The 16,398-nt window shown below is 35.2% G+C and overlaps 1 protein-coding gene across 1 annotated transcript in view; it reads left to right on the top strand.

The window, feature by feature from the left end:
* LOC118263691 (protein O-mannosyl-transferase TMTC1) overlaps nt 1–16,398 on the top strand; it is a 117,893-nt gene that overhangs the window by 31,432 nt on the left and 70,063 nt on the right. The window contains exon 2 of the mRNA XM_050705568.1: nt 14,455–14,796. Coding sequence (XP_050561525.1) covers nt 14,465–14,796 — 332 coding nt within the window. The 5' untranslated portion in view covers nt 14,455–14,464. The remainder of the gene's footprint in view (nt 1–14,454; nt 14,797–16,398) is intronic.

Raw genomic sequence — 16,398 nt, 5'->3', positions numbered from 1 at the left:
TAACAAGACAGTGTGAATCTTGAAATATAACGTGAAATGTTAACAAACCAAAAACTACAAGATTTTTGAACTACACAAATAATACATACATCTAACACAAAAAGGGAACAAAAACACACGAGTATTCCTATCCCATGTATCGAGTTTGCAAATCTAAAATAGGGAAAAAGTGCCACAAAGCACAAGTGTCGCACATGGTCAAGTTTTATTAAGATATCCAGTCCGACAATATATCATGCTTGGACAAAATGCAATTGTAGTCGCTGACTGTTTTTGTCGACCCTACGCGGACCGTCATATTGTCCGTACGGCTAGCAAAACAGATTACCAAAAGTTTCTCTTTTATTTCGGATTTCATGCAGCTTGCTGTGACATTCATGTTATTGTTGAATTTTGGAAAATAATGTTGGTGTTTGATTTACTTCGAAAGAGGAGTTTGATTTAATATCTATAACGAAAACTGTTTTTGTTATAAATAGTACCTATTTATAACAAAAACAAAGATATCATTACCATTCGAGAACATGTTAAAATGTAGGAGCAACGTTTCAGAGTTAGAAGTTGTAATAACAACCGTTGTATCATATTTAAAAAGTATACGTTTCGAGTCATGTCAGAGGCCTTTAACCATGAGCAGTATTACCAGTTGTCGTGCAAACATTAATTATTATTATAATGTAAAAATATTACTGCATTTCGATATTTAGATGACTACATGGATAAGTCAGATACGTTTATGGGAACCGGTGTTAAGATATCCAATGTCCCTGATATATCATTGAGGATAATTCGAGCACTCATAGCGACAATGTTTTTGTCGACCCCTCGCCGGCGACAGGTTATTACTGTCCTTACCAATATGTACGGTTTTTCTTATCTTTTAGGGCGAGTATATTTTTTAAGAACACACTTATCTATTTTAGAAGGATTTATAAATGATTTTTGTATAGGTTCCAGACCATGTCAACTGTATTTCTACCAAGTCTCTGCCAAACGTGGAGATCATGGTACACCCTCTTATTCAGCGGGGATAATCAGTGGCCAGTTCAACAGCGAACTGTTACGTTAGGCTGATAATGATCCCGTGCGTACGGCGCCCCTCATAGAGCCCTCAGACCACCACATATGGGGCCCAGTACTGTAGGGCTGATGCCTGACCCGGAGCTGCAGACTACCTAGCGTTTAACCGGGGCTCCAGCTAGGAAAGCGGCGGTAGAAATGGGTGGTTTTTAGACAATACGAGTCTGACACTTCCTTTTAAAAAAGGCTGATATGGATGAAGCAAATATATCATAGTTGACACATACTCGTAAAATAGTTTGATATATACGCTGTAGTCCTTTACTAGTCCTGCGGTCCATCAAGCGGGTATTACACAATAATAAATTTAAATGAAGTTCATAACTCCAAAAGTCACATATAACAGTCGGTGAGTCGATACTATAAACTTTCTGAAGCCATTCGGTCTCCATTCACGTTCGGAACGAATATTTTATGTGACTGGGTGAATGTGGCGTTCATTCGGTCACACTAAAATGGAACATTTAGTTCATAATTTCGTGGAAACTTCTGGAAGTTTCATAAATTTTGAATTGTTCAAACTATTGCCGATGAATGTATTGCGTACGTGTTATGCTGTGTGAGAATTGTGCAGTGATTTTTGGGTAAAAAAGGATATTACATCTATCGAAACTATGTGTTAGTCAGTCCTTACTTTGTCTGCCGGTAGGAAACTGTTAAATGCAAATCGTCTGCAACACCCGTCAACATGCAACGTCACCCCTCTTATCCTCGAAGGGGTAGGCAGAGGTGCACATTACGACACGTAATGCCACTGTATAATGTACACCCACTTTTCACTATTTGTGTTATAAGTCTAATGTAATAGGCGGTGAGCCTATCCTATCAACAGTTGCTCCGATAAGAGAAATATAATTTTCTTTCAATACCATCATACAAGATAATAGTAAAATATGGGAAGAGAGGATCTCTTTCGTAGATTTTTGTGGAAAAGTTTTTAGTAATTTCGACTTTTATATTTTACCTTCAGTTGAATAAAAAATGTAAGTTTACTCATGGTATTTATCCATTGAGACAGTAAATATTTTACATCTGGAAAATTTTGGAAAATTCCAGCTGGTAGGTCTAGTTAGAGAGTTACAATTACAGTGTAACTAACACCTGTAATTACAATGGACTGTAGTTACTGTTGACGTATGTAGTAATTTTATAGTGATACGAAGATAACACCTTTTAGGAACGTTTTAAAATGATGACAAACAAACAAATTATAATACAAAATAAGGGAAATTTCACACATGTTTTTGTTTAGATCTGACAACTCGTGACTGAATTCATGACCTAAACTGAAGACTGACGTGGCGCTCTAAGGGTTAACTAAATAATAAAAGTTGATTATTTATATTATTGTCCTCTTTGCCACAAACATGTACGTTAAGTATCTATGTAATCATGGAAGCCAAACAAGTTAAGTATTCTTATATTAAAAGAACCTAGATATCATGCTATTAAAGTACTCAAAATTCTAACCACATTTTGATTTGAAATTTAAGCCGCCTAAAAAAATCCGAGACCATTTTCCGAGTAGACATTATTTAATCGGATCCCACGCTATAAAGTCGGTGGTAACGGTCGTCGGAAGGGTCCACTATCATCGCTTTACGCGTGTCGATAAACGCGAGTGGTGTCGGTAACTGTACCTTGTACACATCACACCACACATAACCAGTTTATCGTGGTCTTGCTTTGTATGATCATCCCACATATTCCACGGTCAGTTTATACTGGTTTGTATAGCTTGATCTGAGTATGTGTGTGCCCTGTGCTACGGACGGATGGTACGGTCGCTTCCTGAGGGGATGCGGTTACGAGGCCATGTTTGTTTTTTTTTTAATATTTTTTTGGATGTTATGTTTTAGGTGGTGATCTGATGTTGTCGAGGTATTTTTAATTTTGAATTTAGAGGTTGAGTTGGTGTGGTGAATTAGTTAAGAGAGTTTTTTTGCGGGAAATCATCCAATGACTTCAACTTTAGCCTTGGGTAAGGCGAGAAGCAGTGTCGACTCTTACAGACTAAAAATCCCTACTCCTGGTTTTCGAGCCCCGCGGTAACCTGCTAGGCAGTCCGCAGTGTAGCTTGTTTATTTAATTTCTAATGATCTGTTGGTATGTTTATGTTTATTTCTTTTGATCTGTACTTGGAACTCATAAATTTATTCAATTAGGCTTGATTTGGTTTTGTTACCAAGTGAAAGTTATTTATCAGTAAATGATTTGATGATGATATTTACAAATTGATCATAGAACTTTCTCATAAAATCACAATTTGTACTAATATGTGGTGTATCAGGACCTAAGTACTGATCTAGTAGTATTAACACTTCTATGTATGTATGTACATTGTGCAATAAATTAACAAATATTCTGAAACAACGAATAATAAAAAATAAACTTAAACCAAATCATAATTCCCTCTATTCAATTCCAGCAATGACTTTGTAATAAGCTAACGATTAAATCCTTTGTGGCATTTAACAGAGTATCTTACCATTCAACCCTAGAAGGCCACTTAAATACGATTACACTGCAAAACGATGACGTCACAGTACATGAAACACGCACGCGATAACAAGGAACCGTACTCTCAAGTATTTTATTCACACTTTACGAAAAAATCTTGAATTTTAGTGTAAATGTTTCGAGTACTTTATTCTTTACCTTGTAAAAAGTAAAAAGATAATAGTGTGTAGGTATTCCATTGTGACTGTTGAGTTTTATAACTTTTATATCATTTGTATTGTTATAGTAGTCGTAATAAGATTGTTCAGGTTGGATTTCTTTATTGAATAGGGTAGATAAATAATTTTTATTTTAATGTACGTCTTGTAGTATATTTAAAAATATCAGAAATGTATTCGAATTCGATGATATATTGAATTGAAATATCGCGTGACGTGTCACTTCTAGGTACTCCTAAACTTTGATTCGTCTTATCTTAGTATCTTATATGAGAAAATGAAAAAATACGTGTCTATATTTCTTTATTACTTAACTGACAGACTAAATAGTTTTTACTTTTGCTACCCCATAATCATCGCTATTGTGATCTGACTTCTTTGCTACGCCATGGTTCTATTATTTATGTTTTAACTTCTGTTTTACATTATTTCATTAATAATACCATTTATTAGAATAAGCATAATATATTTGGCCAAAACCCAACCCACTCCAACCATCTTGTTAGCATACCACACAACTTTAACTCAAAACATTACAAAACAAAATACAAAATCACAAAAGGAAATAATGCACCGAATGGTAACAATGTAAACTGTTACGTCATTCTGTTCATTCAGACACAAGTTGGGTTCAGAACTAACCACCATTAGGGAGGGACACGCGTATATTAGGGGCTTTTAAAACCGTTCGCGGGGCGGTAATTTGCGACTAAACGTCGATCGCGAGATTACTGGCGCCACTTGACTCGCCCGCTTTATGGAGTGCGTGTGAACGAGCCACTTTCTTTTCCTATTTTATCGCGACATTTGTTTATTTGAGATTTCTCTGAATTCGTCTTTTGATGGTTTTGTTGTAGCTTTTGGAGGTGAGAGTGTTATTTTAAATTGTTTAATAATTGATTTGATTAGTAGCTAAATGAAAACTGATACATTTTCTTTACACGATTTTCTTTCTTCACTTAAATCGAATGCATAAATGATAAATGCTATTTATTTTTGCAAAAATAGGTTACAATGTAATTTTGTTACACGTCAATCTCTTAAATAATTAGACGACGTCGGCATTTTCTATCGGACTACTCTGAGAAAAAATGTCGAAACAAACTCAGAGTTTGAAAGATATTGAAAAAATGTTACCAAACGCAAGAATATTCTAGTACCAACGGGTTTATCGAATTAGAGTAAAACAAAACCCATTTACAATCATAAAACAAACCATTTTACAATAAGTAAAAACGAGAAAATTAACAAACCACACACACACACACATAGCCGTTTACTTATTTATTAACTTATCTACATAAACCAATAAAAACCGATGACGGCACACAAAAAGGCTCTCATTATTATTCTAAAGCTTTGCAGGAAGTAATCAGACGAAAATGTAATTGTCATCGCGAATAACATCTGCTGAATGTAATTTATTCGTTGGTTGCTCCGAGATGCTGCTGCGAACTGTACTCGTATTATGAAAGCTGATTTATATCGTTACCGTGATTTACACGTGAGTAGTACTCGAAATTGTGACTTCAAATTTTATTTCAAATAGATTTTGCCTGCCACCTCGTCCACGTGGAATATAAAAAGTACCCAGTGTTGGGCCCAGGATTTATTAATGCAATAGGGGCAAACGGGCAGGCCCGTCACCTGATGGTAAGCGATTAGCGCTGCCCATAGACACTCGTAATACAAGAGGAGTCGTTGCTTGCCTTTTGGGCGTTATGAATTTAAGGTTTGTTGGGGAATCGGGGATTGGGAAGATGAAAGAAGGTGGGTAATTAGGCCTGTGGTAACCTCACTCACACAACGTATGTGTTTTTTCATGACAGTTTTCTGTGAGGCCGTAGTATCACTCCGGTCGAGCCGGCCCATTCGTGTCGAAGCATGGCTCTCCCACACTTAAATATGTGTTGTGATAAGTCTGTAGTTTTTCTCATAGTACTGGTATCTCACATCGGTAGCGAGACAAATTGTAACAGTAATGAGTAATTGGATTAGAGATGCGGACTCAGCAGACATTGTTTTGTTTTGCCTCACACTTTGTTTTATTATGCAGAATATTTTTGTTCTGTTTAGTTGATTGGTTTATTGTGTGGTTACTTATATTGTAGTGTCTTGTTTTATTAGTTAAGTTAATTTTATCCTATTAATATTATGAATGAGAAAGTTTGTATGTTTGTTACTCCTTCAAAACAGTTATCGAGATGATATTTGGAACAGGGGTAGATTTCGTTCTGGAATTTATAGGCCACTTTCTATTTCACGGGAAGGTGGCCGAAGCCGTTGGCAGAAGCTAGTTAAGTCGACAGTTAAAAACAGAAATAATTTCCAGGTTTAGGTCTTATTCACTACCGTAAGTGCGTTCACAAAGTATTGTTTCGAACGGAAATCGAAACCTCAAAACCTTACACAATAGTCCATAATCCCACCACTGCTATAATAGCGCAGTCAGGTTCGATTTAATGATCAGAAACTGTAATTTAATAACACCACATTAATTAGAGGCGCTGCAGTATGAACATAATTGATTTCCATTGTCGTACATTCGTGAAATGATCATCATTTCGGCAGAGAACTTATGACTGACGCTATTGTACTTCGTGTATGGAAACGCACAATAGCGTCACTACGAGTATACACCACATAAGCTCCAGTACATTGTTCTGTATTTCAGGAACTCATAAAGTCTTTTCATAGCAATCGTTCTTTGATATTACTGAGAACTTTTGCAATTACACCGTTTGAGAACACGCCGATGTCACTGTACTGAACAGTGAGCATGGTTTTACCGCACACTGTAATTATTTTCAAAGTTCTATTTGAATAATGTAACCTATTATTTTATAGACATTTTGTTTCAAGGCTTGAGTTGAGTAGGAGGTACGTATTTGTTTTCTGGTTAGAATTTAGTGACTGTTTCGGATATATTGGGATTTAAGTAAGAAGTTTATGCACCCTGCATACCAATTTTAGATACAGGCTTGTTCAATAATTAAAATAAATGCTTTTGACTTTTATTATAACACACTTTTATATTTCAAACACCAAAATCTCCATCAGTAAGCACCCAGTTTAGGTAACCCAAAAATTTTTACATAACCTAACATTCATGACGGTAGAGCACAGCTGGCCGAGCCTTTAGCATTTATGCGCGCGACGTGAGCTCTATAAAGATGGCGCCTAAATTAAATTCATAAACATATAGCGGGGCGAGCGGTGGCACTCGATACCAGGGCCCCAGAGAATGGGACTGGTTTGAAAACAACCTCACTAATTGCACTTTGTATTAATTTCTGAATGGAATTTTTTGAGCTCCATACATATGTGTGGATCGCTTTGTAAATGGATGGCGTGACGTGAATTGAGACGGGACGTCGGGGACCCAAAAATGTTTATTGGTTCATTTTGTCCTACAGTACTGTTGGGAATACTATCTACAAATTTTTCAGTTATGTCGTGTTTTCGTTGATGACAATGTGTTTTATTTGTGCAGGAACAGGAAGCGGTCGGTTATTGTTGATTTTTTTCATTATTTGCCTTTGTGAACGAAATTTTTTTGTTATATGAATATTTTATGCATTTATATAAGCCGGGACCTCAAAGTAGACCTCGTCATAGATATAATTAAAAAGAACGCCGAAGCTCACGAACGAAGACTTCACCATCATGTGAACATCGAGGCTATCCAGCTCCTCGACAACACGGATATAGTGAGAAGGCTAAAAAGGACAAAACCTTTTGAGTTAACATAGTGAAGTGCTAGTGTAATGTAGTGAGTGCTACCCGCAAAGAACACAAGAACAAAGTGTCTTCCCCTTAATAGAGACAATAAGAAAAGTGTTAATGGACACATTCTTAGGCATACTCTCCTAGCAAATTAAGTCAAAATTGAATTACTCATTAGCATTTAAGCTAGATTGTAATTTTTTTATGATGTCACCGTATGAGGAAACATTATATAAAAAAAATGTAAGCCCGTAAATGAGAATGGTATGGAATACGGACCACCTGATGGTAAATAATCGCCGCCCAAGGACACCCGAAACACCAGAGGCTTTACACTAAAAATAGACTTAAATTTATCTTGAAATAGACCTTCAGAAATAAAATACTTAAGAGCGATACGTGTACGAAAATGGTTCACTTGTCAATACGACACCGCTTTCAACACAAAAGCAAATTCCACTTATCACGTAACGAAAACCACATTTCACTAAATTCGACCGAATAAATAAACACATTTAGAGAAAAAAGTTTGTCTATTGTACCTGCGTACTTCAGTAAAAAGGTTTCACTTTACTTCGTTAGGAAACAAAGCGAAGTCATAGGGTTTCTGAGACGGAACCCCTGAAATGAACAATTAGGGGAAAATAATAATAAATTATAAAAAAGTCGAGAATTCTTTCACGAGTATAAGGATTCAGTTTCGGGTTACTTCTGATGGTCTTGCTAAGGTTTTCGGAAAACGACCTATTTATTATTTATTAGGGCAAATATACGTATAACTAGCTCACTACTCTTATCTGTACTCAGAGTCATTTTACCTCTCGTATGCCGTATATAAGACAACAATAGAAAACCACATTGTGTCTCGTATGCATCCGTGTTCTAGCACACGAAGGGTTAATAGTTACATAGTCCTTGGCAATGGTCCTTAGCAAAATCGTTAGTAAGAAATCCACTTTAAGTATTTACCATTAAAAGTCTCAGAGTGCGGCAGTTAGTCCGATTTTCTATATTTAAAACATAAACATATTCGAACTATACCTACGACAATTTTGCTCAGCACTCTTACTTTTAATCACTCAACTAAAAGGCTGTCATTAATAAAATCTACTAATTACAACGTTGCCGGTCTTATATAAATATTGAGTAAACTATATACTATAAGTAAGTATATAAAAAGTTACGTAAAAGTACGATAATTACCGACTGGCCGTCGCGTCGGTTTGTATCAAGTCAGCAATTTATAAGGGACCTAGTTCTAGCTTTGGCAGACAATTTTTGATGTAGGTTATATTAGACAAACTTAAGCCCCTACTCCCGAAGGCTTTACACGTTTTATTACTTTCCAATTTTCCGTGTATTCATAAAATTTTGGAACTGCTATGATAAATTAATCAAGATGGGAACATTTTTAGAATTTTATAGGTCTCCTTGTAAGTTAGTGATTTGGTGTATTTATGCAAAGCTCATTCTCAGGGAAAATGTATTGTTTGCTTTCGATTTAACGTCAACAGCCTTAAGTGGCTATTGCTGACTGAAGGCCTCTTTGCACCAGACGAAGGTTGAGCATTAATCACCGAAGATTGAAGGTTGGCGATTTATAACTTATTTAAAGTTGTAAGCTCAGGTGTCCTCACGATGTTTTCCTTCACCCTTTGTCAATGGTGTCTAAATAATCTTAGAAAGTACATATAACTCGGAAAAAGCCACAATGGTACTTGCTGTTGGTAGGTTTCGAAGCCGGTTCTTATGCATGAGAAGGAGGCGTCTTAAACCTCTGGGCCACTACGATATTTGCCTTTGATTAAACGACGCGATTGATACATAAACCTACCTGTGCGTTGATGCCCATGAAAGGACTGGGCATTAATGTGTAAGGCTTTTTAATAATACTACAAAATTATTAAACGATGGACAAAATGTCTAAGTTGCGTCTTTTGTCTTTTAAGTTTTCATTAACTTTTATCACTGGGTTCTAGATCTTAGTTATCACTCATGAACTTAGAAATAAACTGTTAAAAGTATAAGTATATTTAATACACGAACTTTTAACTTTGAGAAAGTTATTTTAAGTAGTTACGATGTACAGACCCAATTTTTATTATAATTTAGTATCTACTAAAGGTATGGAGTTCAAATATGCAAATGTAATGTATTTTCTGACCTTTGCGTCTGAGGGGCTGGAAATTTACCTGAACTTTATAGCCATAAATTATTGGAATTTACTACTTGTATTTGGTATGCTTTCACTAGTGCCTAGTACCCACAAATTTGGGCTTATGCCTGTAGATTACATACCTACTAAATAATTAAAATATTTAATTCATATACATAACAATTTACGTTCTTGAAAGTATAAAAAAAGGATTTGAATTCAATATGTATTTCTATTGGTGGTAAGATCAGCTGTGACTGTATGTCATAATATTATTTGAAGCTACATAAGATAAAGATAAAGATAAAGTTTTTTTTTATTTGCATTAACATGAGTGATATTACCTATACATAAGAATTACCTACATACAATGGTGTTAAGATAGATACATGAGCTACATGTTATGCCGTCTAGACGTACAAATATTTCTAATTTAGGTAGGTAATGAAATTATATAAACTTAACAAAGCAAAACTTAGGGAAGATACAGACAATGTATTCACAGATTAAGAAGTTCTTTAAAACCTTCTAGATTACAAGGGCTCACTAATAAATTCTTAATCCCCTGAGGCTTAACAACACACAGCATCCTTTAATCTATCTACTTCCAAAATCATAATAAGAATCGTTATAATTTCACTTTGTACTTTCATATAACAGTTATGAAATAATAGAGCTAGGTATACATAGTACGTAGTAGGTAGCCGGCCCAATATTGCGTTCTGCCACGACATTTTGATATTATTTTCAAAATCCCTTTGATATCTAACCTTTAATGTTCTTTAATATCTCTTTGTTCGGTATCCTTGAGGTGTCGAGAGTGAAGGAATCTTCTTATTATTATTATGGTCAGGTTTTTTGATAAGTTTTAATATGTTTTAGAGTTATTGGATTCATGATAATCTACTATTTTATCTATATCGCTCTCTGCAGTTACTTGTAGCTTATACCTACATTTGTTGCAAAAACCTACTGACGTATGTGTGGGAGAGCCATGCTTCGGCACGGCTACCACGGTTTCACAGAAAACCGTCGTGAAAAGACCCTTGCTTTGTGTTTCGTTGTGTGAGTGAGGTTAATGGAGGCCCAATTACCCCCCTTCCCAATCTTCCTAATCGCCGATTCCGCAACTTGCAAAAAGCCGGTAACGCACTTGTTAAGCGTCTGGTGTTTCGGGTGTCCATGGGTGACGGTGATTACTTACCATCAGAAATTGCTCATCATAAAAAAAATCCACAAACAGGAAAAGAAACATATCTTGTCAAAATTACTGAGCGAAACATCCAACATTCTTCATCACTCTTGTAATAAAATTGTTGAGTATTTCATAAGAAACGTTGCCAATTTACGTAATTTTTCTCTTCGTATTTGATAAAATTATGAGTTCGCTTCATCAAGCGGCTTGTGAGGCGGTGTTCATTAATTTTATGAGCCTAATAAACATGCTAAAGTACACTAAAGACCATAAATTTAGTTCAAGCTGCCTGTGAATTAGCTGGGCGTCATTATTAAAGCGTAATGTGAACGGGCCAGGTGATATGTGCGGTACGTTGACTAGAGGTGTTGCATTCTTTATTGGGCAATCAAGTTCTAAGTGTTATTTTATTTGAATTTTTTTTTATTTTGGATTTATTCACTTTTAGCATGTGATTTGAAAGTGTGTGTAACTTAATGATATTGTTTCCTAGGTTAATTATGTCTACGGACTTACCGTATACCTTAGCGGGTTACCGGAGCTCCGGGTTTAAAAGCAGAAGTAATAGGAACGGGATGGTTTTTAGTCAGTAAGAGTCTGACACTCTCTCTCGCCTCGCCAAGGTCTTTAACCGAAGGCCTCACTCACCTTATAAAAAGGCTAATTAGGTATATCTCATTGTAAGTTTAAGCATTGTCTTGATGTTTTGTTTTGGCACGTATTGAACTCGTTTCATTATTCTAAAAATGCGCCCAGTATTTAGTAGTTAACTACGTATTCCAGCTTATTATGATGAAGACTAAAGGGAAACTCCCACTTTGTGATATTCCAAGTTTTATGTTATGTAAGTTAGAAGTTATCGCTTATACTGTTGAGAGGAAAGTTCATAAAAGTGTTTGTGTGGTCAGCTGCAAGCTGCAGGCTATATCGGATAGAATTTATTGGTGATCCGATACGAAAATGTAGTAGAAAATATTCTAGTAAAGAGCAGTTCACTAACGCAATCATTATGTGTCAGTAACGTAACACGGCACTTAGTAGTCAGTATTTTTCAAAGCGTTTTATTTGGTACTTTATATACTATGTACCTGCATATATGCATTGAATTGAAGGTCTGTTATAATCGTAGTATCAAACCATAAGCATGATTCAGTTTATATAATAGCTTTAGGGTTTTTTTTCACCTGATACGTACTATGCTACGTTGCTGTGGATACGTTTGGTTTCCACCAACCATATTCATTGGTACATATAGCTTAGCACTGGTGGAAACGTGAAAGATGCGTGCGATGCGAATATGCAATGTATCAATAGTAAGGAAGCCTCCTTACTATCGATACATCGCATACTCAAGCTGCGCATCTTCCTCAAACAGCTACATAGCTTAGTATCAGTGGAAACGGTCACATAGTTTCACAGCTTAGGTATTACATCTTCGTAGCATAGCTACATAGCAGATTTCTAGTAGAAAAGTACCCTTAGTAACATTATCAATAAGAGAGATATAAAACAAAAAAATATTCCAAAAACGCTGTGACAAAAATGAAAAGCAAACATTAAACAGTGAATGTATCCTTAATACTATGAAAACACGACACAGCGATATCCTTTGGAACTCGAAATATTTATATTTAGTGTTATCCGAATTTTGCGGACGGATTTTTTTCCCTTTAATATCTTATATTTTGGGCACGTACCGCTTTCTGAGTAGGCCAGACGAAAATTCATAAGTCGGCAATATTGCGGGGCTATATTGAAAAATAGTTATTTAGATTACTCTTGGAATCATGCGAACAGACGGATGGTATTTGAAGGCTTTATTCGTGATGAGATTTCTATAACATCGACGGTAGTTTTAATAAAAGCGGTGCGCGATTCGGATTCCTGCGCCGAAATTAAATTACGATGATCTCACCACACTTCGTGGTTTAATTCTTTAACGAGTTTTCGTGTTTTATGTCATTTTGTTTATGTTTTTACTTATCTACAATATCTCAAAATGTAGCACATGATTTGAATTTATTTATCTATTGCTTACTACATTACAAAGTTAAGAATATTATTATTAAATTCACCTGTGTTTACTCTTCAAATCTTTAAAAAAATATCTCGGAATTTTGTCTGCGAGTATAAATAAATGTATCTCAAAATTCTACTCTGGCTGCTATAATTGGCTAAATCGACCTGAAAAATTGAATTCATCACATTTGGTTAATTCTATACTAAAAACTTTTGTTCGATAAACAAAATAATGTTAACTTTCTTATTTTAACGTATTATATTATTCCAGCATTTTCATATTTTTATACCACGTTATATAAACTTTTCAACTTCTCCGTACTTTGGCACGTGCCGAGTATCAAATGAAGGATGTTTGAGGCTTTTTCATTAGTAAATAATGAACTTTGTATGGTTTCGTTCTAACTTTATAAGGCTAATAACATAAAAAGAAAACAGCATTATCTCTAGTTAGTATCTATCTTAATAATATTATATGAATACCTAAATATGTATATGACCTAAATTAACGAAGAATATTTATTTATATAAAATTGATTTTGAAATATTGGAAATAGGGCAAACGAGCAGATAGACGATCAGCGCCGTCCATGAATACCCGCAACGCCAGAGGAGTCACAGGTTCATTGCCGGCTTTTTAAAAAGAAATACGCTCCTTTCTTCATGGTTTGAAGGTCGTAACGGTTCGGAAATACTGCCGACCCAATATGTAATATTTATATAAAATGGATTATTAAAAACCATTCTGGTTCCTATCTGCTATCACAATTAAATATGTAGTAGCTACCAACAATAACAATAAATCATAATATGCCACAAAACAACATACGTGGTAAAAACATTTCAGTTCAAATGTCACACTTAATTACTCGTATTGTTATAACTCAGTATACAAATTAAATAAAAAAACATAATATTGTGTAACATGACTGACAAATCTCCACACTTTTATGTTAGCTGCCGTTTTTATTTAAAAAACTGTTCTCACGGAAAGAATTTTAATAAATTAATACATAATTAGAATTAGTTTTAATTATAAATATTTCAGGACGGCTATTGCATGATCCTTTCATTTATAAAAATGGGTAAATAGTTCTGGTATTTTTATATTTATAATACGAATATTTAGAGTAAAATGCGTAGAATGAGGTCGAATATGCACGAAATATGGTTATTGGAATATCTGGCGGCGGTCAGTTATACTGGCATTTACTGAATCTCGACCGGCCGTAGATTACCACATAGTTTTTGAATTTGGAAAAAGAAACAGAAAAATTGGAATATAATTTGAGACATTTGAATAACGTCACGTCTTTTATCACCGAAAGGGTAGGCAGTGGTGCACATTACGGCACGTAATGCCGCTGTACATTGTACACAAACGTTTCACCATTTATGTTATAAGTCCCATGTAATAGGAGAGCTATTGCCATATATTGAGTCATTTGAAATATGCATATGTAATTTTTATGAGAACATAACTTATTCCTTATGATATATTATCCGTGACGATCTCTAAACAGTTAGTATTCATGTTTTTATTAAAACCTTTATAATTATAGATAATTCAGCACTAACAAACACCATCCCTTTGTCCACAGAACCCATCAAATGTGCAGATGTAGAAATGTAACAATAAAAGCAAGAATAACACCAAAAATGAAGCGGCGATCGTTAACCACGGTACGTGAGGAGTCACCACAGAAGGCATACGTGAGTGACGTCACGATATACGTCATGGTCACCACTACAGCAGTCCTCAGTTACATGAACAGCCTCAATGGGGACTTTGTCCATGATGATATACCAGCTATTGTGACGAATGGAGATGTGATAGGAACGAATTCGCTGAAGCAACTGTTTCTGGATGACTATTGGGGGATGCCGATGGCTGATGTGAATAGCCATAAGTCTTATAGGCCGCTTACTACGCTGTCTTTTAGGTGAGTTATTTTTTTTATGTTTTTGGTAGAATAAGTGCAGTTTTTCTAAAAAATATCTATTTTTTTAGATATATAGGAAAAGAAGGGATATTGGAAGTATTTTCTTTGAATTGTATTTATCGTGTAAAAATGGCTTGACTCTTTTAAAGCAAAAACAATTTTATAGTACTCAACTTGTCTTGTGAATCTCTTAGATCTCGTGATTATAAATACTAATATAATGAATGAAATAAAAGTTATAAAAGAATCTTTCAGCAGTAAAAAGACTTAGGACTTGTTTCACAATATCTGAATAGCCTTTATGTATCAGATAACTTTGAATTGAGAATAGAACCACCAATGTGTCCACCAATGTATTTATGCATAAGCTTTTTAAAGAAAATAAATAAAGTAATTAGTATGCACTATCTGTCACATAAGTTTATCAGGCACTTAAATGAAGGTAGTGAAACAGACGCTGAGTACATTTCTCACCGTAAATAGAAGCATTTATACGTACCTTAGTATCTATTTACTTAGGCATTGAGATCCAATAACCGAGTAGCATTTCACGTCTAAACCATTGAAGCAGTCTAGACTGTCACTGACGCTGCGGATGTAATGAGGTCAGGCAATTGTATTGACACAGTTGCCACCATATTGGCCCATATTGGCCTTATATTGGCCCATATTGGCCTTATATTGGCCCATATTGGCCTTACATTGGCCCATATTGGCTCAAAGACAAACGCGGCTCGGTATTGGGTCCCTGCGACCGCGTTAGCAATGCACATCGCAATAATTTAGTAAAATTGGCTTTGGAAACGTTATCCGCGACGCTGAGACGTTGTGCGTTTGTTTTACGTATTGATTCTGTGTGTCTTTGTAGGTTTCTTTATAAATGTGTTTAATATTTATTAGATACTGGTGATCATCTGGCATCAAATTAGTTCGCTATTACTTGAGACTATAAAATTACTATAAGTCATTTTATTTTAAGCTGTAGCAGAGTTTGGGAGTAATTACGGGTCGGCAAAGCACATGTAATGCCCCAAGTCTTGCAAGCGTTCATAGGTCACGGTAACCACTTACCGGTAGGCCGTGTGCTTTCATGCTATGGTCGTGGTATAAAATAAAAGATCCAATATGTCTATTAATGTAAAAACGTTAAGATTTTTAAGCAGGTATTTTTTATATTATATGTTCATAATTCATAATCATCTTTGCTCATAATTCATTTTAACTAATCTCTTAACTATAAAATTCTATGAACCAAAGCAATCACTTAGATCATACATAAATATTTTCTGTTTGACAAAAGTAAATAGGATCAATAACTAAGAAGATACCGGAAAAATGAAATGAGAAGAGTTCTTCGAAAGCATTTGGCATAACAACAAATTGTTTACTCGAGCAAATATCTTTAAAAAGTTTCTGATGATGTTCTAGAAAACAATACAGCACTTTTGGTTTGCGTAACATGAATTTATTACTTCATATTTGTGTCTGTGCCGAGCCAAGCCACTGGCAGTTGATATCCAGAAACTGTATGGCCGGTCTATTGCCACTATTGCCAGCAATACATAGCGTGTTGCAAAAGTATCGTAGAGGCGTGCCAACTTG

The sequence above is a fragment of the Spodoptera frugiperda genome, chromosome 27 (assembly GCF_023101765.2).
Source record: "Spodoptera frugiperda isolate SF20-4 chromosome 27, AGI-APGP_CSIRO_Sfru_2.0, whole genome shotgun sequence".
Classification (NCBI taxonomy): domain Eukaryota; kingdom Metazoa; phylum Arthropoda; class Insecta; order Lepidoptera; family Noctuidae; genus Spodoptera; species Spodoptera frugiperda.
This window is presented reverse-complemented; position numbering and strand designations above follow the sequence as displayed.